A 26774-nucleotide genomic window follows, 5' to 3' on the forward strand; every position below is an offset into this window, starting at 1 on the left:
GAGGCTGAGACAGGAGGATTCACAGCCTCAGCAAGACTCTCTGGAACCTAGGGAGCCCATTGCAAAAAACAAAATAGCTGGGCATGGTGGCGCACGCTTGTAATCCCAGTACTTGGGAGGCTGAGACGGGAGGATCACAGGTTTGTGAGGCCCTCCGCAACTTAGTGCCCAACTTGTTGGAGTTTTAGAGGACTTATTTCTCCTTTCCCTTCCCCCATTACTTGCAATCCCTGGAAAGACAGGAGGGGAGAAACAAAGGAACAACATAGCCAACAACAACTGCGCTTGTCTGGGTGGCCAAAGACACAGGCCCATTCATCGCCTGTCCAAGACGGGCTCTGAGCATCCTTTCCGGGATTAATGTCACAGAACAATTAGGAGTGTAGTAGGCGCGTACGGCTGAGCAAGGTGTGTTCTTGCTCTCTGCCTCTTTAAAGAAAATGGCACAATCCTGCTTAGGAAGCCGGGCGTGGTGGCGCACGCTTGTAATCCCAGTACCTGGGAGGCTGAGACCGGAGGATCGTGGTTCACGGACAGCCTCAGCTACTTAGTGAGGCTCTCTGCAACTTAGTGAGACCCTATTTCAAAATAAAGAATGAAAAACAGGGCAGGGGGGTGTAGCTCAGAGGTCAATTGAGCCTGGGTTTTATCACCAGACCTGAAAAAAAAAATCTGTTTAGGAAATACCTGGTGTTCTCAGGGCCGTGTGACTGGATGCACTGAACAAACACAAAAGTTCCTGGGAATCCTCTCTAAGTGGAAGGATGAGACCACTGTTGGCCTTTTAAATGGGAATATAGGAGCACAAACTACCCATCACCTACAAGACAAAGAGATACGTTGTGTTCACAAATAGCAGTTTGGACCTAGGCATTGGTGGCCCATGCCTGTAATTCCAGTATTTGAGAGGCTGAGATAGGAAGATCGCAGGTTTGAGGACAGCCTCAGCAATGTAGCGAGGTTCTCAGCAACTTTATAAGACCCTGTCTCAAAATAAAAAATAAAATAAAATAGGGCTGGGGATGGAGCTCGGAGGTAGAATGCCCCTGGGTTCGATCCCTAGTACCACAAATAAAATAAATAAGTAGGAATCTGACCATGTGGTCAATGAAGTGACAGTTGAATCATCCTCAGTGCAATGTAAAGAATATGGTAATGGATATTTGATTTTAATAAGAAAAAGGAAAGAAAACCTGTGGTCTGCTGTCATACACCACTTTGAAAGTGGCAGTGTCTCCGCCACTTTCCGTTCTGGGGGAAAACATGTTGTGCTCAGCAGAGCCCGGCCTTGCCTGGGATCAGGCCACGTCCATTACTCAACTATTCACACATTCTCATTCTCTGAACGCAAGCACTTCCTTCCATTGTGAGGCAGTTTATTAATAACCAACGTAACAATGAGGATGCCAGCTATCTGACATCGCTCCATACAGAGAGGTGATCCGATAGGCGCCTGCCAGCTGGATGGTTAGAGTTCAAAATGCGCTTGCCCTACGCTGATTGTAAATCACACCATGGTTTTTGTTTTGCGTTTTTTCTTTGCTCCTACTCTGCCTCCTTCCTGGATCTCTCTCTCTGCCTTTTAAAGTGCTCTAGCACCCGCCGCCTGTTGCTTCTCCTTTTAGGTCTAACGATGAGCAAGATTCCAGGAGCCTTGATTTTGGCCATAACCTCAGCCACTGGGCACAGCCCACCAGGCCTTGTCAAAGCGACTGGGCGCTGCCAGGGTGTGTTTATGCTGGGCCCTGCAGCAGCGAGGCCTGGGAAAGCTCTTCTGTGCAATGGATGTTTCTGGACTCGTTGGTGCAGGCCTGGCCCGAGTCACAATCAAATAGGAGACAGAATTTTGCCTCTTCTGCTCCTATCTTAGGGGGGAAGAAAAGAAACTAATAAAAATCAGCTATATTTGTGCCCTTTGGTATTACTAGTAAAGGGATGTTTGCCTACATAAAAGAATCAAGGCAGAAAGACACGTGATCTAGAACAGCGTTTTGATGATGAAACTTCAGTACTGGAGTCGAAATGTCACCTCAGAGGCATTTCTCTGTTCCCATTTAAGGAAACTCTGTCCCAGTTCCCCTTTGCTGGGAGAACAGAACACAGATCTTTGAGATTTGCGGTTAATCTCCAAACCTCCATATTGGAATGGAATAACAACCCTAGAGCCTGATAGGTCATTTTCTCAGTTTAAGAAATGGAAACTTTATGAGTTATAAACAGTTGTTTCAACTTGGATATGTTACTAAATGCTGTTAATTTTTTTAACTGCCCCCTCTCTTTTCCCTCCCTCCCCCTCTCCCTTCCTCCTTCCCTGTCCACCCCTCACCTGCCCCTTTAAACGACGTTTATATTCTTTACTGTTTGGTCAAAGTTCCACTGAGGCATGGATACTCCCCAGAGACCCCGGCCTCCATCAAAAAGTGTTTGCTCTTCAAAGAGCTTTGATTTCAAGCACTCCCTTAAGTGAAGTATTTCACTTCTAAAATTTCCAAGCCAGAGGGAAAGCTCGCCACGGCACGCATGTTTCATATTCAAACCCACATTGGTTTCTCCGAATCGGTCCCAGAGCACCTGGCGGCTCCTGCATCAAATGATGGGGTGCAGCATCCTTTGGCGGGGTCTCCGTGGACATCTTTGATGTAAGGAACTCATCCTTGAGGATCTGCCGGGGAAATAAACATCTCACTGTCATAAAGGAGAGTTCCATCTTTTCACCCCATACTTATTCCTGGATGTCTGCCAGAACTTTTCCTTATGGCACGTACAGATTTGCTGGGAATGTGCCGCCTTTATCTTGTTGTTATTTTTTATTTTTCCTCTAAAGGTCTAAACAACCAGATTGCCATTTCCTTCCCTTACATTGAGGACACCAGGTTTCTTTCTTTTGGGGGGCAAAATTTGCTTTGAACTCCCCCTCCTTCCATATTGGGAAGCACCCTTCTGCTTTCTGGAATCAGAGCGCTAGTCAGCATCCGTCCGTGTGAAAAACATAGGACTGGGCTCCTGGCACGGCCTCCTCAGTGGGATGCACATCACATCCGGTGCCCAGCGCCCACCTGGGATCTTGGGAATGATTTGGGCAAATTCTCCATTGCAGCTGAGCGAGGACCCTCCCACGTGCTGGCCGGAAGAAGGGCCACTATCTGCTGGGGGCTGCACATCCGGCCCTTCGTGTACAGCTGCCAGCAGCCTGGCCTCGGGAGCTCCTGGCCAGAAAATGGGAAGCAAGCGGTTACAGAGACAATGGCTCCCGCCTCCAGGAGCATCCTCTGAAATGACTCTGACTCTGAGCAAACCATCCATGCTCCCTCTGCCCATATTTGGATACAGACTATCTTCTCTATGATCAGCTCTTTCTCTTCAACCTGCTGACCAGATGATTGGCAACTGATTTCATTTTTTATTTATTTATTTATTTATTTATTTATTTATTTATTTTTGGTGGTACTGGGGTTCCTGGAAACCCTTCTACCTCCGGGCTACATTTCCAGACCTATTTTTTTTTTTTTTAACAGGGTCTCCTAGGCCAGCGAGGCTGGCTACGAACCTGCATGATCCTCTTGTCTCCACCTCCCAAGTGCGGGGATTACAAGCGTGCACCACCACGCCAGGCTTGGCAACTGATTTCAGTAAGCCCCTTGGCATTAGGATTGAAATGTGATCATAAATAATCAAATTCAAAAACATTATTGAGCCAGGCATGGTGGCGCATGCTTGTAATCCCAGCATTTGGAAAGCAGAGATCGGAGGATCGTGGTTCTCCTCAACTACTTAGTGAGGCCCTCCCCAACTCAGCAAGCCCTGTTTCAAAATAAAGAATAAAAAATAGGGCAGGGTGTAGCTCAGTGGTTGAATGCCCCTGGGTTCCATCCCCAGACCCACACAAAAAAACCATTATTACCATTAGTAGTAGTAGTATTAGTAGTATGTGTGTGTTTGTGAGGGGGGGGAGGAGGGAGGGAGGGAGAGAGAGAGAGAAAGAAGAGAAGAGAGAGAAGAGAAGAGAAGAGAAGAGAAGAGGAGAGGAGAGGAGAGGAGAGGAGAGGAGAGGAGAGGAGAGAAGAGGAGAGGAGACAGACTAGGGATTGGCCCCAAGAGAGCATTCTCCTCTGAGCTACACTCCCAGCTCTATTTCATTCTTTTTTTTTTTTTTTTTTTTTTTTTTGCGGGTCTGGGGATGGAACCCACAGGCATTTGATCTCCGAGCTATACCCCCTGCCCAATTTTTTATTCTTTATTTTGAGACCGGGTCTCACTGAGTTGTGAAGGGCCTTACTAAGTAGCTGAGACTGGCAGCAAACCACGACCCTCCAGTCTCAGCCTCCCAAATGCTGGGATTACAAGCATGCGTCACCATGCCCGGCCCTATTTTATTCTTTATTTTGAGATAGGGTCTCACTAAGTTGCAGCAGGTGACTTTGAATCTGTGATTCTCCTGTCTCAGCCTCTTGAGTACTGGGATTACAAGTGTGCACCACCACACCTGGCTTACATTTTATTTTTTGATACTGGGGATAGAATCCGGGGGCATTTCACCTCCAAGCTACATCTCCAGCCCTTTTATATTTTGTTATTTTGAAACAGGGTCTGGCTAAATTCCTGAGGTAGACCTCAAACCTGTGGTCCTCCTGTTTCAGCCTTCCAAGTACTGGTATTTTAGCATGTGCCACTGCACCTGGCTAAAAGATTATATTTTCAATCTAGCATCATTCATATGATTGGATGTTTATTGAGCACTGCTAGGAGGGAAGGTTTACTAGAGAACTAATCTGATATCGGTGTTCCTGGCAGTAAATCAGAGGGAGACCTTAAGCCCCTCAAAGCAGGAGGATCCGTAGTCCAAGCTAGTTACCCAGTTGGCTGATGGCTACAGGCTCTGCCTTCTCTGGCTGCCATAGCCTCTTCCATTCCGGGCTCTCTGCTTGTCTTCTGCCTCCTCCTAGTGGGCTGCTGTCTAAAGACTGGGAGCCTGTCTTTTCTTCATGTCTCCGGTACCATCTTGTACATGGAAGGCGCTCCAGAGATTTCTCTTGTCTTGTTGGCAGATCCCAAAGATCCCCTTGGCTCCATCTCCTCCTTTCTTCTTCTTCATCTTGACCCATGCAGTACTATGAAAGGAGCCTGGGCTCAGGAGACAGATATGATGGAGAGCAGCACAGTGTTACCATAGTAACCAAGCAGTGACCCAAGTGGGAAAGTTCCCATCCTCAGGGAGTTTCCATTCAAGAGATGAAACAGATCACACAGCCGAGTTGGAATCCCAGTTTTGCTTCTCTCTTCCCCCATGACCTCTGTAGACCTGGGGATAATGTTTCTAAGAGGATCAAGTGAAGTATAGCATGTTGAAAGTTCCTGTTTTGGAATTCTATAAAAACTCCTAAGCCTCCCGAATTGATAGGGCTGCAGAGGTTCACCTGCCGGCATCCCACGTTTCTTTGCCTATCTGTGCAGCGTTCTTCCTCTTTTAAATTATGGGGCTCTCTGGTACAGGGCTGCAAACTCCAAGTAAAAGCCAGAAACCCCCTGTTTTGGTATTAGTGATTGAAAACACACACACACACACACACACACACACACACACACACACACACACTGGAAGCATTCTACCACTGAGATACATCCCAGCCCTTCATTAATCTTCAGGACAGCTCAGATTAAACTCTGTTTAGCATTCATGCTTACAAATATTTGCTTTGGCCTGTTGATAAGAGGAAGAGGTAAATCCTTTAGACACTGGTTGGTAATTACACATGCCCTTGCAACCCCCAGGAGGCTACAACAGTAACTGAAATGAGAAGAAAGTTGGCAGAACGCTCATCTTCCCTAGAGGTTCAGGTAGCAAAGAAAAGAGGAAGGGAGACTGTGCTGTGGATAGGTTTCCTTCTGCACAAATTGCAGAAATGATGGCTGGGGCAAAAGTGAATCCCTACATTGTTTATTAAGTAATAGATTATTAAATTTGGAGGAATCACTGGGCCTCATCATTCGGGCATGCTGTTGATGGCTTTGAGAAGTTAGTGAGCTTTTGCCCTGCTTTGTAGCAGATGCATGATGAGAATATAGATGTCTTCTACCAGCCCCTGCCCCTCTCAAAGAGAACAGATGTATACGCTGGTGTCACTCCCAGGAGGCTAACTTACAGCCTTTGGAGAGTCTGTGCCCATTCAGGGACATTTATGTGGTCAGATAACTAGCAGTAAAGAAATCATAGAGCTTCTAGTCCATTCTCTAAGTCTAGGTGCTTATTTGAAATTGTTTTTGTGTCTAAAACCATTTCTTTATGCTCCTTTTTGGGAGAGAGTACTGGGAGTTGAACCTAGGGACATTCTACCTCCAAGCTACACCCTACACCTACACCTCCGAACCTTTTTTTTTTTTTTTTAACAGTACTGAGGATGGAACCCAAGGGCACTCTATCGCCAAACTACACCTCCAGCTCTATTTTTTATTATTTATTTATTTATTTATTTTTTTGGTGGCACTGGGGGTGGAACCAGAAGCTTTCTACTTCTAGGCTATACTCCCAGACCCATTTTATATTTTATTTGGAAACAGGGTCTCACTAAGTTGCTGAGAGCCTCACTAAGTAGCCGAGGCTGGCTTCGAACCTGCGCGAAAAAGCCCGGCTTTTTATTCTTTATTTTGAAACTGAGTTGCAAAGGGCCTCACTAAGTAGCTGAGGCTATCCGTGAACTGCAGTCCTGTTTCAGCCTCCTGAATGCTGGGATTACAAGCATGTGCCACCATGCATGGCTCCAGCCTTATTTATTTATTTATTTATTTATTTATTTATTTATTGTTTTGAAACAAGGTCTGGCTAGGTTCCTGAGAGTCTTGTTAAGTTGCTGATGTTGGTTTCAAATCTGTGACCCTCCTGCCTCAGTTTCCTGAGTACTGGCATTACAGGCTTCCTGTATCCTCTTGAGCCTTTAGTTGACTCCTGTTGACCTGTGCCCAAGGCTCTTCTCCCACTTGCTTTCTTCTGGGACTTGTTCTGTTAGTTGTGGAGATGGAGGTGACCAGCCACAGAGTGACTCTCCACCACCTGATTCCCGGCCGCCTCGCAGGCTTGTTTCATCCAGCCACTCTCTAGCGGTCTGCGGAGGGGCTGGGAAGCCTGCTGAGCATCACAGAGCAGTGTGGGTCCCTCTCCTGATGCCCTCTGAGCTTCCCTTGGTGGAATTGCTACTGGGCCCTGGGCCAGCCCTCTTATGGCGGCCATGTATGCCTACTGGCAAGCCACCACCCACAGGCACACATCACACAAGTTCTGACACTGAGCAGCCATGAGCCCCTGCCCCAGAACTGTGGATTCTCTTTCAAGACAAAAAGGCAATGGGACCTCGTTGTAAATGCAGTCTGACAACCCAGCTTCCTGAAACGGGTTAACGTGGAGCTGCTCTAGGCTGAGGGGCATGGAGTGAAGATCATCAGGACCCCTGAGTCTCCCCGGCCCCATTCCCACCTCCATCCTCAGAGGCCCCAGAGGGATATCTGCAAACCCAGCGGCTCAGGAAGCAGAGTTTGAAAACACTGCCCACACCCGGATAGCTCCTTTTTAGGGTGAACTTTGGAGCTCAAGTCAGACACTGAAGTGCAGAGTGAAGCTCTTTTCTTTGATCAGTAGCTCCTTGAGCTCTAGGGAGAAGGTGGTTTCAATGACTTCTCTCTCTCTAATTTGACTAGGGTGTGTACATATGCATGCACATGCACACACATGCACTTAGGCTAAATCCATACTAGGCTGAAGGTTTACCTGTTGGCACACTAATGCTAACCTATACCGGGTTGAGGGTTTACCTCCTCCAGGCAGTAATAAGCGCTGTATCGCATTATCTCATTTGGTCTGTGCCACAAATTTAAGAGGGCAGGTAACTTATCAAAAGCTCACACACCTAGTGCATAGACTCCATCAAATCCAGACCTGTTTTACCCTCTACTCAGCCATCCAGTTCTCACTAACATGGAAATCTGCATGCCCGTGGCAGCTGGGCTCAGTTACTTGTCGGGATTCCACTCAGGTATTATATTCCTCCTGAAGAAATTTCCAGGCTAAAGGTGTGTAGCAGAACCAGCCACTGTTAGTGGTGCCAGCTACCTACAGAAAAGGCCTCTGGAACCATCTAACCTGACAAGACTCTCTTGCCTGTCTTAGTGGGTTTGATATTTAGGTTAATTGTTATAAGTAATAATAATTTAGGTAGCATTAATGAGCCCTGTAACTCAAGGCCAGATATTTAATCCCATAAGTAGAGACCCAATCATGCAAGAATTGTGTGCTTTACTTCCCAGAACTTAGCTTGTGATTCTTGCCATTCTTAAACATCGTTAATTCTTAGATCTGACTCCATAAGTCATCATTTCCTATTGAGAGGTTAGGCAAGGGTGAATGGGAAAACAATGAATTTTTCACTTGAGCTAGAAATCCTTTAATCTCCTTGGACCCAAGTTTCCCCAGGCCTGTTTTTTACATCTGTAGTCTGACTTCCTCCCCAGTATTATTTTACGTCTTATTAATTTTTTAGATGATGGAATAGAGGGTGCCTCATTACATCTTGTGCCTCCACATGGGATTGGTGGCTATTACTAAGAGACCCAGATGAAGATTTATAATGATTTAGCCACGTTGCATTAGATGGATAGAGACTGAAGATTGCTCGATGCCGATAAGCACAGGGCAGTTGACTTATGGAGGTAGAAAAACAGAAGCTTTTCCAAAAAGGTGCACCCACAAGAATACCCAGGGATGTGTTACATGAGTGAGACACCATACGGGTTTAGTATAGGGGACTGATGAGGGAGTGGAGGCTCGGCAGGGATCCAGCGTTTGCCTGAGTTTACTACTGAATTTGGAAACCTTCACCTGAAGCATGTCAGAATCCAGGAGAGAGTGGCAAACAAGATCCAGGGCTTGGAAAGCAGCTTCAGTAAAGGGGCAACTTACGCCCACTAGATTTCTTTCTTTCTTTCTTCTTTTTTTTTTTTTAAACTAAGATAAGATGTAATTTAATTATAATATCCAGTATATAACCAGGAATGTTTGTTCATTCAAGCTAATATTTATTTGGATGGTACTGACAGAGAGAGAGAGAAGATAGTGGTATGTGTGTATGTGTGTGTGTGTGTGTGTGTGTGTGTGTGTGTGTGTGTGTCTGTGTGTGATGCTAGGGGTTGAAACCAGAAGCTTTCTACCTCCAAGTACACCCTAGCCTTATTTTATCTTTTATTTGGAAACAGGGTCTCACTAAATTGCTGAGGCTGGCTTCAAACTTACAATCTTCCTGTCTCAACCTCCCAAGTACTGGGATTACAGATGTGTGCCACCACACCCAGCCAACAGATATTCTTAGTTTTGAGCTCAAATGAGCTGAGGAAGGGATGAAGCCCAAGTCAGAAGCCCATGTCAAAATAAATTATACATTGAAAGTTCTTCATTATTATGGCTGTAAGGGTCTAGATGTGTGGTAATTAAGGGAACATGGGCTTCCTGCTCAGAGGCTTTAAACAAAAGAATGGTAGTATATCTGGGTGGGGGGAGTCTAAGTATAGCAGTGCTATTTGAAACAAAGGCATAGAAGTTCTTTCTAGCCATATAACTCTGAGCTGCCTTTTTTACTATTGGACGAAACTGGACCAAATCATTGACTTTGGGGGTTCCAGTTAAATTATTCTCAAATTTGTTATTGGGTCACTTAACTGTCTAAAAAATTTAGTCATCTCATATAGAAGTACAACTCCTACTCCCCCCCCAATTCCTCTGGGACTTTTTATTGGGATTGCATTGATTATATTGTTTAATTCATGACAAATTGACATCTTCAAAATGTCAGTCTACCAATCCATGACCACAGTATATCTATTTATTTAGGTCTTTAATTGTTTCCATCAAAGTATTAAAATTTTCACTGTAGAGATCTTGTTCATCTTTATAGATAAATCCCCCTGAGTACTGAGGTGGTGTGATTCTGTTGTCCATAGCGTGGTCTGATTCTCCTGAATCCACACTTAATGACTCCTCTTTCTTTCTAAGAGTTTGGTTGATCATGGGCAGGAGAAAAAAAGTAATCATCAGAATGTCCTCTTTCAAAAGGAAGCCAATGTGCCTTTTCTAACCCATCAAATTGGAAAAAGTCACTCACGAAACCAGTTTCCAGGATCCAAACCTTGCAGCCCAGAAGTTATTCTTCGGCCTCACTGATACCTGTCGCTGGCACTTCAGTGTATTTTCCTTTTGTGTCATCAACAGTTTGTATCATATTCTCTCCAGGAAAGCTTGGAAAAATATGTTCAGCCTCTACTAAGAAGGAGTTTTCTCATGATACAGCATTAAGTTAAAACTATTTGATAAAATTTTAATTTTATTCTTAAAATATATATTCTTAGGGAAAAGTCCAAAGAAAATGCATAACAGTGATTTATCTATGTTTAAATAGTTTATGGACTGTTCTTATACATGTCAGGAATGGTGACTCACACCTGCAGTCGAAGTACTTGGGAGGCTAAGACAAGAAGAATGCAGATTCAAGGCTAGCCTTAGCAATTTATCAAAGACCCTGTTTCAAAATTAAAAGTAAAATAGGGCTAGGGATGTAGGTCAGAGGTAGAATGCCACTGGGTTTATTCCTCAATACCCCCATGCCCCTATACACACACACACACACACACACACACACACACACACAAGCGCGCGAGAAAGACAAACTTCTTTTTCGGGAGCACCTATCTCCCTTCCAGTCCTGGACTAGCTCTGTAGTCCGTGAAGTTCTGGAATCCACTCCTCGCGCTTGGAACTCTGGGCACCTGTTTTATCTCACACTCCCTTGATTCCTGGGGCAAATCCCATGGCCACAGTGTGAGCTGCAGTTAAATTCATCAGTGTCCAGATGTGTGTCCCTCTGTCAGCTGGCCTAGTAACCCTGCTGTTTATTGACAGGTTCTCAGGAATCAGATAGCTCTCAGTCGGCCAAGAAAGACATGCTGGCCGCCTTGAAGTCCAGGCAGGAGGCTCTGGAGGAAACCCTACGCCAGAGGCTGGAGGAACTGAAGCGACTCTGTCTCCGGGAGGCGGTAAGCAGTTAAATCCCGTTGTCAGTGACATCATCCTCTTAATCTTAAGTACGGACAGAAGGCAAGGTTGGGGAGGGTGCAGAGCGCCTCCCCGGAAGGCAAGGGCTCCTGCAGATGTTGGAAACATTCACATCAGCCGCAGAGCTAGTGCACAAGGAGGAGACACCATTGCCAGGTAAAGCCGGTACTGGTACTGGCAAGACCACACCAGAGACCAAGCGGCAAGCCGTATGGTGTGGCCTTATCGAATGTAAAGGCTTGGTCCCTCCTCTCCTTCCTGAGAGTTTGTGTCTGGACTTATCTATTTATTTATGTTGATTTTTCTTTTATCTTTTTGATGGTGCTGGGATTGAAACTCAAAGCCTCACACATACTAAGCAAGTGCTCTGCTATTTTTGTTTGTTTGTTTGTTTGTTTTGGTGGTACTGGGGTTCCTGGAAGCCCTTCTACCTCCGGGCTACACTCCCATAACTATTTTTTTATTTTTTATTTTTGGAAACAGGGTCTCTTAAGCCAGCGAGGCTGTCTTCGAACCTGCGCAATCCTCCTGTCTCCGCCTCCCAAGCGCGGGGATTACAAGCGTGCGCCACCACGCCCAGCATGCTCTGCTATTGAGCCACATCCCCACCCACAGTACCTGGACTTGTTGATTTATTTGTTTACTTATATATATTTTTATGTGCTAGGATTGGAACTCAGGGCCTCACACATGCTAAGCAAATGCTCTACTATTAAGCCACATCCCCAGCCCTGGCACCTGGGTTTCTTGTCCAGGCAGCTTGTGCCTCTCTTGAGGATATTTTGAGTTTGTCTTTGGATGTTGGAAGCAGCTTTGGAAGTCAAGAAGGAAAGCAGGATGCCAGTCAAAGTATACAGGAATCCCCCGGAGACCTCACCATCTGCTGAGGGGTTTTTTCTCTCTTTTTTCTCTTTTCTCTCTCTCCCTCTCCCCCACCCTCTCTTTTTTCTTCTTCTTTCTTGTGTGTTCTTGTTTGTTCTTGTTTGTTTTTGTAGTAGTTGAGGTTGAACTCAGAGGCATTCTAACCTCTGAGCTACACCCCAACTTTATTTTATTACTTATTTTGAAATAGGGTTTTGCTAAGTTGCAGAGGGCCTCGCTAAGTTGCTGAGACTGGCAGTGAACCCAAAATCTTTCTGTCTTAGACTCCCGAGTACTGGGGTTACAGATGTGCACCACCATACCTGGTTCTACTGGGTTTTTTTAAATTCCTTTATTTAAAAAAAAATCAAATCTTATCCCCGTGATAGGTTTAAATCTTATCCTAGTGATACCTAAAGCAGTATTTCCTCAAACTTGTGTCTATGCTAGCCTCGATTTTCTTTTTTTGGTACTGCGGATTGAGCCCAAGAACATTCTACTTCTAAGCTACACCCCAGTCCTATTTAATTTTTTATTTTTGAACTAGGGTTTTATCAAGTTGCATAGGGTCTCACTAAATTGCCGAGGCTGACTGCAAACCTGCAATCTTCCTGTCTCAGCCTCCCAGGTCCTGGGATCACCAGCGTGTGCCACCTTATCTGACTGCTAGTCTCTATTCTCATGAGCACATAGAGGCTCCTACATTCTACTTCCTTATTTGTTGAACTGTCGGTCTCTACCTTCTTCCATTTAGTTTGTGACTCTTTGCTAACAGTGTTTGGAGACTTCATTTTTTCTAGCACAGCACACATTGCGGGGTGTGTGTGTGTGTGTGTGTGTGTGTGTGTGTGTGTGCGTGCATGCGCGCGCGTTCGCTCTCTGGGACTGATTGTGTTCTACATAGCATAACAAAGGGCTCTGTTGGTAAACCCTCCAAAATGTAAAGAATAAAGAGGTCCCCAACTAAAGGAAAACTAAAATGGGAACGAAAGAGGTTCCAAGAGACTTAGAATTCCCCTCCCCCAAATAATAATGCCTTGCAGCAGGAAGAATGAAACGCGGACCACAGAGTGAGATCAAGTTACACTTCAACTTGGCTTAATTATGGTCTGGATTGATTTAAACCGGAGCCTACTCAAAGCAGAACCACATTAGCACAAATCCATTGCAAATCTTAGGAAAGCAGTCGGCCTGGCTGGGGGAAGGTGCTATGTGATACTGTTAAAATGAGCACGAGTTTTTTTTTTTTTTTTTTTTTAAGAATATGCTTGAAGGATTGAAAAAAAAAGCATGGATTTTGGTGTCTGCCTTTAATAATTTGTAAAGCCATGCTTTGTTTTTAAGAAAGGATAAAGTCCCTCAACCCCAGCAGTGAATCCATATCAGAAAATATTAGAAACATGTCAGGGCAAGGTTGGCCTGTGTTGGAAAAGTCTCAGTGTCTCTCCTGAAAACAAAAAACAAAATAAGGAAAATAAAGTGCCCACTGTTTAGAGTGTGGACAACAGAAAGCATAACTTGAGCAGAAGAAGGAGCCCAAGGAGAAGCCAGCCTCTGTTCCTGATTGGTTTTTTGTTTGTTTGTTTTTTTCCAGAGGGATATCTATCTATCTATCTATCTATCTATCTATCTTGATACTATGGATTGAACCTAGGAGAGCATTGTACCTCTGAGCTACATCCCCAGCCCTTTCTGTTTTTTACTTTGAAACACGCTCTCGCTAAGTTTCCAAGGGTCTTGCTAAGTTGCTGAGTCTGTCCTGGAACCTGTGATCCTCCTGTCTCAGCCTCACAAGTACTGGAATTACAGGTGGGCGTGGGGTGCTGGCTGGCACCAGTCTCTTGACGGATTTGCAGTAAAGAACTGGAAAGCCTTCCTGCTAACCCTGTGTTCACATGTAAAGCTCCCTCAGCTCCGAGTGTCCTGAAGCATGTGTGACCCCAGGGGAGCCAGGCAGCCAGAATGAGGTCAACTTCTAGGGAGTTTTGGGTAGAATATAAAGAGAGGAGCCAAACAGAGGCCCCACAGCCGTGCGTTAAATTACCTCTCCACATGCGGCTCTGGTTACATATGAAATCAGATGAAATATCTTGAGAATCAAGACCTTGACTTGGGCACCTTCAAGCAGATGGTGAAAAATCAGTAGCCTCGTTTTTAAAATATATTTTTAAACCACAAGCACTTTAGAGTTATAAATCCCTGGCGATGTTCACAACGTTCCCCTTCCTTTTATAAGTTTCAAGGTACAAAAAAGAAAGTCCTGGCAATCTTAGACCCTCAGTGGGTTGGGATATTTTTAGACAGACTTTGAGGGGAGCAGATATAAAAGTTGCTGAGTAAACACATAAGTGCTTAGGAGACATTTGAACTTTATTTAAAAAAAAAAAGAACAGAGGAGAACATTGCAAAGTGTTTTATACTCAAATAGTTGGCCATTGTGCTCTGAAATGCTTACAATGAGGAATGAAAGTCAAAGGATCACTTCCCAGTGATTTGAACACAGAAAGAAAGGGGCCCAGGAGAGTGGGTGTGTGCGCTCACAGGCATGCACACACACACACACACACACACACACACACACACACACACACACACACACACCATGCCCTTGACACACAGTAGTGCAGAAAAAGGGGCCATGCTGGCCTCTCGATGGCTGGGTCTTCCTGCTCTTGGGCTATGTATCTTGGGCCACCCCACAAGAAGCTATTGGTGTGCACAGGTGTCCCCAGAAGGACACCTGTCTTTGCCCCTCTTTGTCAGAGTCGCGTGAGCCTCTGAGCAGCATCCGCACTGATGGGAGCGTGAAGTGGGCGTGGCCTGGTGTGCCGGCCCACCCTGCCCTGGAAGGGACACAGTGGCTCTCCCGGCCTTCTCTGGTCCCTCAGAGTGACTTCTTGCACTTGATGTCCAGCATCCACAGTGTGGGTTAGCTGCCGACTCAAAGAGATCTTTATTCAGCCCAGATGCAACACACCAATCTAGAGCCTGATTCGCATCTGGACCAACCCTGGCTCAGGGTCACTGTCACCGTGAGGGACTGTCAGCTGAATGCACGGTGATTATACCCACAAGTAGATTTCCAGAGCTCAAAGTAGTCCCGGCAAAATAAAACAGATTTCCAGATTCTACTAAAACTCCTCATTGAATATGGGTTAGTGCCTTTTAAGTTCAGCCTGTTCCTCCAGTAGCTCGCCAGAGTAGAAGAATTATTATCCATATCCAATCTTCCAATCATGTAGTAAACTGGGCATGGTGGCATATGCCTGTAATCCCAGTACTTGGGAAGCTGCGACAGGAGGATCGCAGGTTCAGGGCCAGCCTCGGCAACCTAGTGAGGCTCCCAGCAACTCAGCAAGACCCTATTTCCAAATAAAAAATAAGCTGGGAGTATAGCTAAGTGGCAGAATGCCCCTGGATTCAATCCGGGGGGTGGGGGGAGAACGTGGGGGTAGGGGGAGAGGAGAGGAAACTTATTTCAAAGTAATTTTAAACTTAGATCTTGGGGGAAATGTTTGATGCAGTGGAGCCCGGTTTAGGGTAGGAGGGCCCGAGACACCGTGTGACGGCTGCTTCCTGGCCATGCGGCCTCTCCTGGCACGTGGTGGGCATGCCGGAGACACTGGGAGATTAGAGAATGAGTAAAATTGGAATATTATGAAAGCCCAAGGTACTTTTTCCCCCCTTTTTGTGGCCATGGAGATTGAGCCCAGGGGCATTCTGCCCCTCATCTACACTCCCAGCCATGTTTTATTTCTTGTTGTGAAACAGGGTTTCACTAAGTTGCTGAGGCTGGCCTTGAACCCGTGATCTTCCTGTCTCAGCCTCTCAGGTGCTGGTAGTATAGGCCTGCGCCACCATGCCCAGGGAACTTTACTTAACAGAAAGTGCCTTTGTTGGGGGTGGGGGACAACTTTCCAAAGCGCCTCTCCTCTGTAAAGGAAGAAGCACTCGCATGCATTTTTAGAGATGCCGTTTCGTTTCTGGAGTTGTTTAGGCAAGCGCTTGGTGCTGATGTTTGTTTTCTCTGCATTAGCTCTGGGGAGAATTGTGCGTGTGTTCGTGTGTGTTCGCGCGTGTGTCTCAAGCATGTGCTCTGCTCTGACTCAATCACTCCAAGTGCTATTTCACACACGCAGGAGCTCACCGGCAAACTGCCAGTGGAATATCCCCTGGATCCCGGGGAGGAACCGCCCATTGTTCGAAGAAGAGTAGGCACAGCCTTCAAGCTGGATGAACAGAAAATCCTGCCCAAAGGAGAGGTGCGTTCTTCCTTTCTGATGGAGGCTCTCAAGTTACTTTTGTTTTCCTGCTCCTTCGGCTCCCGGGTTCTGTGTAAGGACTTCTTCACTCCTACCCAATGCTGGCATCTTTCCTTCTGCCTTGAGTAAACTGGTGGTTCGTGGTTCCCCTCGACAGGATGAGCATCCATTTTCTTTTCTTTTTTTTTCCACTTATTTTTGTTTGTGCTACTGGGTACCCAGGGGCATTCTTACCTGTGAGCTACACATCCCAGCCCAATTTTATTTTTTATTTGGAAACGGAGCCCCGCTAAGTATCGGAGGGCCTCACTGAATTGCTGAGGCTGACTGAGAAACTCCGATCATCTGGTCTCAGCCTCCCAAGTACTGGGATTACAAGCGTGTGCCACCAGGCCCGGAAGGCATTCCAGTTTTTATTGAAGTTGTTTATCTAACACAATAGGCCCTTTGCAAGTGGCTAAAATAAGCTTGGGGAGAACATTCCAATAATACTCATGTATTATTATTGTCTTCTTATGTATTGTCTTTTTAACAGCCTCTCAGCCCTTTGTTATGGAGAGCCCAATATATGATCTTTAAAAGAAGAAAGAAAATTCAGATGGTATCTATAGGCAGGAGGGTTTCTTTGGCTGCAGAAAGATACCTGCATTGTCTTAATTCACCTGATTGCTAAAATGTTTGAGAGAACAAGAACAAAATCGCCGGGCGTGGTGGCGCACGCTTGTAATCCCTGCGCTTGGGAGGCGGAGACAGGAGGATTGTGCGGGTTCGAAGCCAGCCGCGCTGGCTTAAGAGACCCTGTTTCCAAATAAAAATATAAAATAGGTCTGGGACTGTAACCCAGAGATAGAAAGGTTTCCAGGAACCCCAGTACCACTAAAAAAAAAAAAGAAAGAAAGAACAAAATGCTTGGTCTGTCCCAGTTTCACTTGTTTGTTTGCAGAAACCATAGTTCAGTATATATTTTTAAATCCTCTTTGGACCAAACACTACTGGTGGGAGATAAGCTAGAGAATTCAGATTGGGAGGAACAAATAAACCTTGAGTCTCTATCTGGGTAATAAATACCCGCCTCATTCCAAAACAAGCGAAAAGGCAGGTAGGTATACCCTAGGCTTCAGGGTCATGGAGAGGAAGTATCTTCTGAACTGAGTTGTCATTAAAATGCTGGTGAATGCAGAACCCAAGAGGGGCAGAGTGTAAAGCCAACCAAAAAGCGAACGGTGTGTATTTTTAGTCATGGGGGAGGGTACTGGGGGCTGAACCTAGGGATATTCTACCTCTGAGTTACACCCCTAGCCCTATTTTATTTCTTATTTTATTTCTTATTTGGAAACGATGTGTCACTCGGTTGCAGGGAGACCCTGGTAAGTGACTGAGGCTGGCCTCGAACCTGCAGATCCTCCTTTCCTAGCCTCTCAAGCACCTGGATCACCACCACGGCTGGCTTTATTTTTAGTCTTTTAAGGAAGGACCTGGAGAATTGCATTCCATGTGGCACGGTGAAGACTCTGTATGATGGTGAACTCAGAGTGGGACTCAGGTGCCCTGGGGACCATGTCAGTGTTGGAGAAGCTCCTAAGATCTGTAGTTACAGGTTCCTGAGACACCAGCGCACACATCTGAGTGCTAAAAAACGAACTCAAGCAGTGCTTTTTCCTTTTCTACTTTTTTAAAAAATATTTTTATATTTTATTTAGCTGGGTGTGGTGGCACATGCTTGTAATCCCAGCATTTGAGAGGCTTGAGACAGGAGGACTGTGGTTCGCGGACAGCCTCAGCTACTTAGTGAGGCCCTTTGCAACTCATTGAGACCCTGTTTCAAAGTAAAGAATAAAAAACAGGGCTGGGGGTGTAGCTTGGAGGTCAAATGCCCCTGGGTTCCATCCCCAGACCCGCATAAAAAAAAAAAAATAGGGCTGGGGGTGTAACTTGGAGGTAGAATGCTCCTGGGTTCCATTCCCAGTACCACAAAAAAAAAAATTGTATTTGCTTATTTATTTATTTAGAAACAGGGCTTCGCTAGGTGGCTGAGACCCTCACTAAGTTGCTGAGGCTGGTCTCGAACCCGTGCCCCTCCTGTCTCAGCTTCCCAAGTATTGGAATTACAGACATGCACTACCATGTCTGACTGACTGGCTCCTCTTTTCTTTTTGTTTGCAATAGAGCTCCTAATGCTGACGTGTCTGCTTTATTACCAGTATTAAAGGAGCTAGTATATGAAATGCATGGCCCTTAGCACATACTTGATGTTCAACCCACATTGCTTGCTCAAAGTAGAGGTGAACTGTCAGAGGAGGGGTGTGATTTAGGAGGCCATCTGATCAGGTGTTTTTCAAATCCGGGTCATCATTAGACCTCCCTGAGGACCCTCAGTTCCCCTTCTTGGTGGGCAGATGCCTGGTACTTCAACTTTAAGAAGCATCCCACTTTTAGTGAGTTGCCCGCTTGCTCCGCTGGGCTCCCACGGTCCCACTGTACCTTTTGTCTGCAAGAGCTGACGTTAATGCCCTGAGAACTCCCTCTGCATCCAAGTCCTTGCAGTGTCTAAATTCACACAAAGAAACCGCACCGAAGTAGCAGAACTCTGTGGAGTTCTCCAGGGCAGGAAGAGACCCATCCTGACTCTGTGGACACTCTAGAGATGTGCATTGATGAACAGGAGTTCATCTGACCATTTTCAAGACAAGTGTCCTTGTCCTGGTTGAAGTATCAAGGTTTGTCCTGGGCTCCCACCAAATGCAGGGCCAGTGTCTCAGGCCAAGGCTATTGTAACCACCTGGGAACAGCTGCTTGGTGGAGCCGAAGCTCACAGAAACGTCTTTGTCCCTGACTCAAGGCCCTGGGCAGAAGTCCATTTTGATATTCTTCTCCCTGCCAGAGAACAGATGCAGCTGGTGTTGGAAGGATATAGAAGAAGTTTCTTCTCCCCTAAACAGCTCCGTTTAGCCTTCGCCTTTGCCTTTCCTGGTGCCTACTCCCTTTGAGCTTACAGTGCCCCAGAGTCAATGAAATCTGGCGAAGAGCCCTGTCCTTGGTGGAAGCATCCAGCCTGGCACATCAGGCCCAGAGGCAAGAATGTTTTACGGGGCCACCAGATAGGAGACCCGTTGATTCCAGAAAGCATGGTGCTATCCTCCTACTTGCTTAGATCAGCTCTGTGTAACCCCCGCGTGACTGTGAATCTCCTAGAACAAGATGAATGGTTCCCCTAGCCACCTGGGGGTGTCAGGAGAAGGCACTTGCCTGTGCATGGGGTCTGTGAGGTGTGAGGCTATGTCCTCCTCTCCTACCCACTCAGGCGCTGCTGGCTGCTGCCCCTGTGCTAGCATGACAGCGTGCAGCCCAGACTCTAAGTCGGAGCTAAGCAGGTGCTGCTGAGAGCTAGCTTTGATGGTCCAAGATTTGCTGGGGAAGAGAAAAAAAGGAAAAATGGAGCCAGGCATGGTGGTGGTGTACACCTGTAAAGCCAGTACTTGGGAGACTGAAACAGGAGGGTCGTGAGTTCCAGACCAGCCTCAGCAACTTAGTGAGACTTTGAATAACCTAGTGAGACTCTGTTTTCGAGTAAAATAGGGATGCAGGTGTAGCTTGAAGACAGAATGCCCCTGAATTCAATCCCCAGCATGCAAAAAAGAAAAGAAAGAAAGAGAGAGAGGGGAAGGAAGGAAGAAAGAAACTCTGCCTCCCATGCTCAATGAAAAGGCAAAGGCAGTCAGAGGAGGTCTGGATTCCCACCGAGGCTGGTGTTCTGAAGCTGGCTAGAAGCCGTGGACGTGAAACCTCGGGGTGCGGCGTGGGCGAGGGTGGGGCGGGCCTCCCTGCTCAGCATCCCAAGTGTAAACCCTGGCTTCCCCTCCCCAGGAAGCGGAGCTGGAGCGCCTGGAACGCGAGTTTGCCATTCAGTCCCAGATCACGGAGGCCGCGCGCCGCCTCGCCAGCGACCCCAACGTCAGCAAGAAACTGAAGAAACAAAGGAAAACCTCGTATCTGAACGCGCTGAAGAAGCTGCAGGAGATAGAAAACGCCGTCAATGAGAACCGCGTCAAGTCTGGGAAGAAGCCCACGCAGAGGGCGTCGCTGGTCATTGATGGTCAGTCCTTCCCGCCGCCCTGTCCCCCCACAGTAGGGCTTCAGCTGGCCAGGCGCCAAGCCCAGCTCTGGCCCAGCCCGGGCAGCTCCTGGGCCTCACTGTCCATCCAAAGATGATGTGACTAAGACCCGATACCAGGTCTTAGCAACTCAGGACACTCACATCCACAGATGAGAGGGGAGTGTGGATAAAGCCTCTGGAAAACTGTGCCTTCTCTACATTGCTGCCTTATGGAAATAGTGTTTTCCTTAGCCAGGCATGGCAGCGCACACTTATAATCCCAGTACTTGGGCTGAGACGGGAGGTGGCAGGTTTGCAGCCAGCCTCAGCAACTTAGTGAGGCCCTTGGCAACTCAGTGAGACCCTGTTTCAAAATTTAAGAATAAAATGGGACTAGGTGTATAGCTCAGAGGTAGAATGCCCCTGGGTTTCAGCCCTAGTACTGAGGTGGGGGGGGGGGTGGAGGAGAGAGAGAGAGAGGGAGGGAGGGAGGGAGGGAAGAAAGGAAGGAAGGAAGGAAGGAAGGGAGGGAGGGAGGGAGGGAGGGAGGGAAAAGGGTAGATCAGCCTTGCAAAGTCCCATTTGAGTTAGGAATTAGTAAGGTTCTTAAGTTTCCTAGCACAGATTTTTTTTTTTTTTTTTTGTACTGAGGATTGAACCCAGAGGCATTCTACCTCCCGAGCTACACCCCCAGACTAATTTTATTTCTTATTTGGAAACAGGGTCTCAATAGTTTGATGAGAGTCTCACCACTTGTTAAGGCTGTTCTCCAAGCTGGGATCCTCCTGTCTCAGCCTCCTAAGTATTAGAATTACAAGCGTGCGCCACCACGTCCAGCTCTTAGAAAAGCTTTTGATTCCAAGAGATAAAGCAATAAACTTGAAATCTAAGACTTGGGACCTTGGCTAGGAGAGCAGAGCAACCTTGGACAACCCTCCCCCTTCTAGATGCGCCTCAGTTTCCCCACCGGTGAAAGAGGGAGGGCAATTTTACAGTCTCCCTCTTGGGTGTGTTCTTAATTGAATGGTGTCTATAAAAATAAGACAGATGGAGTCTGTATTTAGCGTGCTTGTTTTGTCTACTAATGACTTCAGGGGTTCATTGAGAAACCATTTATTTCATGTGAGCAGTTACGTTCCCTGCCCTAGTTTCACATTTGAAGGATGAAGAGCTGTCGACTTCCTCTGGTTCGTTGCTACATGCCCTGCATTTGTGCAGGGACAATGGCTCGGCTTAATCAGGCCGGGCAGCCTTTAGAGTAGATATTAAGCTGCTCTGTGCCACAGCATCACACAAACAAGAACAAACACACAAAGCCTGGATCATATCGCAATGTCAGGGGCGGGGAAAATAAGCTAAGGACCCACCACGGGGACTATCAAAAGAAATGCCCGAGAGCATTTTTATTACATTGTAGGGCTCTTTCTGATTCCAAAGAGAAGGCCCTGGGGCTGGGCCCACTCCGCTCTTACAGATAGGCTTTGTTTCAGGAATGTGCTAACCTCAGAGCTTTGCCCTTTGCTTTTTGTCTTCCAGATGGGAATATTGCCAGCGAAGACAGCTCCCTCTCTGATGCCCTCGTTCTTGAAGACGGTAAGTTTTCCATTTCCTGCTGCAAGGATTAAACTGGGGTTAATCTGCATGCAGGCTGGGGACAGTCTTATGTCAAGGCAGGAGCCAGGCGGCGGTGGCAGCCGGGTCCCCTGAAAGCTCTCTCCTGCCCTCATGGCCACTTTGTGGTTGGGAGTGGTTGAGTGCTACAGAAGCGCATGTTTTGGAATTTTAGTATCTTGGGTCCTAGAGGTAAGATTTAAGGTGGTATTCAGTAAATGGCACTTTCTTCTTTTTAGTTAGCTATGACTGCATTTTTAAAACTAACCAGAAAATCTGCAACCCATGCAGAGCTTCTTTCTGCGTATTCATAAGATGAGCAGGAAACAGGTCGAAACTGATTTGGATCACAGATGAAAGACTGAACCCACAAGGAGGGTCTGGGGCTAACAGGAAAGAATAAAGCCAGCCCTCTGCCCTTCCCGGGGCCACAGCAATTGGGAAGGCCACATTCCCCTTTAGACATCTGGTCAACCTTGGACTTACCTCACTGGTTTCTATTGAACTCTTGGACAAATCTTAGAAAAACAGAGCTGCACCCCAGCCCACCACCAACCACCCCCATACCCACTGGAAACAAGACTTCCAAACAGAATCATGTCTGAAAATATTCCTATGGGTATTAGACCAAAACTTTGAGAGGCAAGAGCATTAATTATATGGAAATACACTAAGTGGCTGTTAATTTTTTTGCTCTTCAGGGAAACCTCAGGCAGGCAGTGATAAGTACCTACTCAGATGGAAAACATAAAAGGCCTTCCCAAGTCGTAGTAATAATGATAATTGCAATAATAATAATGACTGCTCTTGATGTGGGGAAGAGCCTGGTGATTATTTGCCCCAGTTGTCTTGGCTTTGCTGTTAGAAATCAGACTGTAATATTTTTATTATCTCCTCCATTATGTGGGTAGAAGACGACGACATAGGGCTGCTGGGGGAGCAGGGTAGCTACTTTTGAATATCAGAGACCCCAGCCCTGTTTTTGACCTCTGGCACCCCAATCTCTCACAGGGAGGGAGCAAGAATAAATTAGTAAGATGCCTCTGTAACAGAGGAGCCACTGGAGCAGCAGATGAACCGTCCTCAGTTCATGTCCTAGACCCCTGGACCTCCTGAGGGCGGCCGCTGCTCTCTCGGTGCCCCCGACCTCCCCTTGCAGGCTCTTCCTCTCTTGGAATTCTTCCCCTACTGATTTGGGGGACAAAGGAGGAGTGGAAGCATAGCCGATGGCCAGGCCTCAAAGTTGGGAGGCCAGGAATTAGTCTGTTCAAAGACCAATCGTAGCCAGGCATGGTGGTGCATGCCTGTAATCCCAGTACTTGGGAGGCTGAGGTAGGAGGATTGCAAGTTTAAAACCGGCCTCAGCGACTTAGTTTAAGAGGCTCTCAGCAACTTACCAAGACCCTGTTTCCAAATAAAAAGTAAACAGGACAGGGGATGTAGATTAGACGTAGAATGGCCCTGGATTGAATCCCCAGTACCAAAAAAACTAAAATTAAAAAAAGAGCAGTAGTCGGAAATAAGTAAAGACCACAGGAGAGGCGGCCAGGGCTCCTGCCTGCTCCCCTGCCTGACCGTGAGTGAGAGCCCAGCAAGAGCAGCTCTCTTCTCTCCTCTCAGTGCCGCCCTACCCCAGCTCTCACCACCCTTTGTTGATCCCCCAAGTCCCAATGCCTGCCTTTCCCGTGGACCAGCCCACCAGGTGAATAGTTATAAAACAGGATTGTTTTGCCCCTACACGTCTGTGCTTAAGAAGTTACAAAGAAGCCGGGCATGGTGGTGTACGCTTGTAATCCCAGCATTCAGGAGGCTGAGACAGGAGGATCGCTGTTTGAGGACAGCCTCAGCTACTTAGTGAGGCCCTTTGCAACTCAGTGAGACCCTGTTTCAAAAATAGAGAATAAAAAATAGTGCTGGGGGTGTAGCTAAGAGGTAGAATACCCCTGAGTTCCATCCTAGTACCACAAAAAAAAAAAAAAAAAAAAAAGTTACAAAGATTGCTTGTGGCCCACAGACCAGAGCAGAGCCTCTACTTGGGAGTCAAAGCCCTATCACCAGGCTCTTTGCTCCTCACAGCGTGCACACAGTAGGCTGGTGTGCACAGTGGGTGGGCTGAACCATCCAGATCATCTCCCAGGACAGCACCCGCCCCGCCCCACCCCCACACCGTGCACTGACGCGGTTTCCTGGGCTAACTGGACGTGCTTCCTCTCAGAAGTCCTCTAACACACTCATATGCTGGATCGTGACTCCCTGAAGGCAGGGAAAACTTTAGTCCCTCTCCTTCCATAACACTTTAAGTGTTCTAAAATTAAAATTAATCAAAACAAGCCAAGTGCAGTGGTACACAGCTGTAATCCCAGATACTTAGGAGGCTGGAGCAAGAGAGGATCAGAAGTTCAAGGCCAGGCTGGGCAATTTAGCAAGGTATAAAATAAAAATAAAAAATAGAAATAGAAAAGACTTAAGATGTTAGCCCAATGGTACAGTGCCCCTGAGCACAATCTCTAGCACTGCAAAATAAAACTGCCAGAACAGATTAAAAGAGAATATAGGTTATCTCTTAAAAAAAAAAAAGGGGGGGGGGAAGCACAGCTATCCAGACCCATTAGCAGATAATTACACTTAACATGTACTTTGATTCAGGTTTATTGAGCACTTCCTGTGTGTTAGCTGAACGTCATGGCCCTGAGGATTTACCAGTCAACAAAGCAGACAAAATCATCCTGGAACTTAATCTCTCCCAAAGTAAATCAGATCCTTACTGTCTTAAGAGAAAAATCACAGGGCCAGCTCAATGGTATAGCACAAGCTTACGAGGGCCTGGATTCAATCCCCAGCACCTGGAAAAAAGAAGATATAATAAATATTAACCACCTTGTAATCCTAGTACTTGGGAGGCTGAGGCAGGAGGATCTGGGTTCGAGGAGAGCCTCGGCGAACCCAGATCCTCCCTCCGCAACTTGGTGCGACCCTGATTCAAAATAAAGAACAAAAAAAATCAGGCTTGGGGGTGTAGCTCAGAGATAGAATGCCCCTGGGCTCAATCCCCAGCACCACAAAAATAAATAAATAAATAAATAAATAAATAAATAAATAGTACATTTTGCTGTTTGGTATCATTTGTTAACAGTAATAAATAAAATTTAGAATTTCTTCATGTCTTATGGAAAGCGACACCTCTCTTCCCACTTAATTGTGCTTGAAGTTTAGGTTTAGTTGACTTGCTGTGGCTCCTGGGGCGAGTCGCGGGGTCTTCGGGATGATGGGGAAAGCAGGGGTGGGGTTGGCCTGCGGGCTGGGGCGCTGGGCGGGGGAGGAAGGACCCGTGCTCAGTTCTCTCTGTTTCTGTCTTTGTGTAGAAGACTCTCAGGTCACCAGCACAATATCCCCCTTACAGTCTCCTCACAAGGGACTCCCTCCTCGGCCACCCTCGCACAACAGGCCGCCTCCTCCGCAGTCCCTGGAGGGCCTCAGGCAGATGCACTATCACCGCAACGACTATGACAAGTCACCCATAAAGCCCAAAATGTGGAGCGAGTCGTCTCTAGACGAGCCTTACGAGAAGGTCAAGAAACGTTCCTCCCACAGCCATTCGGGGTGAGTCGGGCGGTGAAGCCCAATTGAGGTCGCCGTCTGCGCCTGGAAAGTATCCCCAAACCCCAAGGCCCGGTTCCTCCAGCACTGTGCTCACAGCGCCCTCTGCTGCCCACTCGGCTGAGGTGCGGATTTGCCATCCTAAGGGGAGTGGAGGTTTTGGCTCGGGCTCAGTGTTGGCAGATGGCTTTAATGTTGTTAAATTCCACGGGAATTAATTAGGAAATCTTAGGCGGCGCTATTCCAAAACGGCAAACAGGCGTCCACTCATAGGAATCCCAAAGTGGTTCAGAACCGAAGACCGTCTTCCAGCAGAATCCTGAGGCCAAACAGCTGTAAGCTGAGCTGTCCATTACCAGCTCATTACTTGGCTGATATTGTAAAGAGGTTTATTGGGGAAAGGCATTTTTGGTCTACTCTGCTTTTCTCATTTTCCCTAATCAAACCTTCTAAAGCTCCAAGTAGGTGCCCCGACAGGTAAATATCTGTCTCTTGGATATTGGGGCCACACAATATAGTCCCACCGCGCCCATTACCGCCAAGAAGGGTGTTCGCCTCACTCCGCTGGGGAGCAGAGGGACAAGGCCCCCACTCCGTGCTGGCGGGAAGGCTGAGGACCACAAAACCAGCCTGATGGAGCCAGGGTGGGACCCCGGCCAGCTTCCCACCCTGGGGACAGACACCGCCCTGCCCAGCAGTGACCACCATGGGTTCCCTCACTCCGCAGGAGCCACAAGCGCTTTCCCAGCACGGGCAGCTGCACTGAAGCAGGAGGAGGAAGCAACTCCTTGCAAAACAGCCCCATCCGCGGCCTCCCTCACTGGAACTCCCAGTCCAGCATGCCCTGCACGCCGGACCTGCGCGTGCGCAGTCCCCACTACGTCCATTCCACGAGGTGAGTCCGCTGGGCCGCCAGCCCACCCAACCTTACTTGTAAAAAAAAAGAAAACAAAAGGCCCCGGACTCGCCCAAATAACAGGGGAGCTAGTCAGGCTGAACCCCAGCGAGGCGGATTTATTTAAATGAAGCAGAATAAACTGAGCTGGCAGTGGTGAATGCGGTTGAGCAGAGAGACCTGTTGTAGGCCACACTGTTCATGACCAGCGACTCATGGCAGCTGCTGGAGAGTCCCCAGGCTGTGGGGCAGTTGCTGAGGACTGAGCTTTCATAGAGGAATGGAGACAGGAAAGGCTGGCCAGGATAGGGCAGGGAGAGCAGGACCCAGAAAAAACCATTGGTTAGCCGTGCACGTGGTGCACCCTTA

The 26774-nt window shown here is 47.1% G+C and overlaps 1 protein-coding gene across 6 annotated transcripts in view; it reads left to right on the top strand.

Moving 5' to 3' along the window:
* The window catches only part of FRMD4A (FERM domain containing 4A), a gene marked incomplete at both ends in the record, with an annotated part of 621402 nt that overhangs the window by 580678 nt on the left and 13950 nt on the right, over positions 1 to 26774 (top strand). For all 6 annotated transcript variants that reach the window (XM_080717053.1, XM_080717052.1, XM_080717050.1 and 3 more), the window contains 6 exons: positions 10934 to 11067; positions 16087 to 16209; positions 20074 to 20302; positions 21839 to 21895; positions 25276 to 25513; positions 26238 to 26405. In XM_080717053.1, coding sequence (XP_080573179.1) covers positions 10934 to 11067; positions 16087 to 16209; positions 20074 to 20302; positions 21839 to 21895; positions 25276 to 25513; positions 26238 to 26405 — 949 coding nt within the window. The remainder of the gene's footprint in view (positions 1 to 10933; positions 11068 to 16086; positions 16210 to 20073; positions 20303 to 21838; positions 21896 to 25275; positions 25514 to 26237; positions 26406 to 26774) is intronic.

Source organism: Muscardinus avellanarius (genome assembly GCF_963383645.1).
Source record: "Muscardinus avellanarius genome assembly, chromosome: 20".
Lineage (NCBI taxonomy): Eukaryota > Metazoa > Chordata > Mammalia > Rodentia > Gliridae > Muscardinus > Muscardinus avellanarius.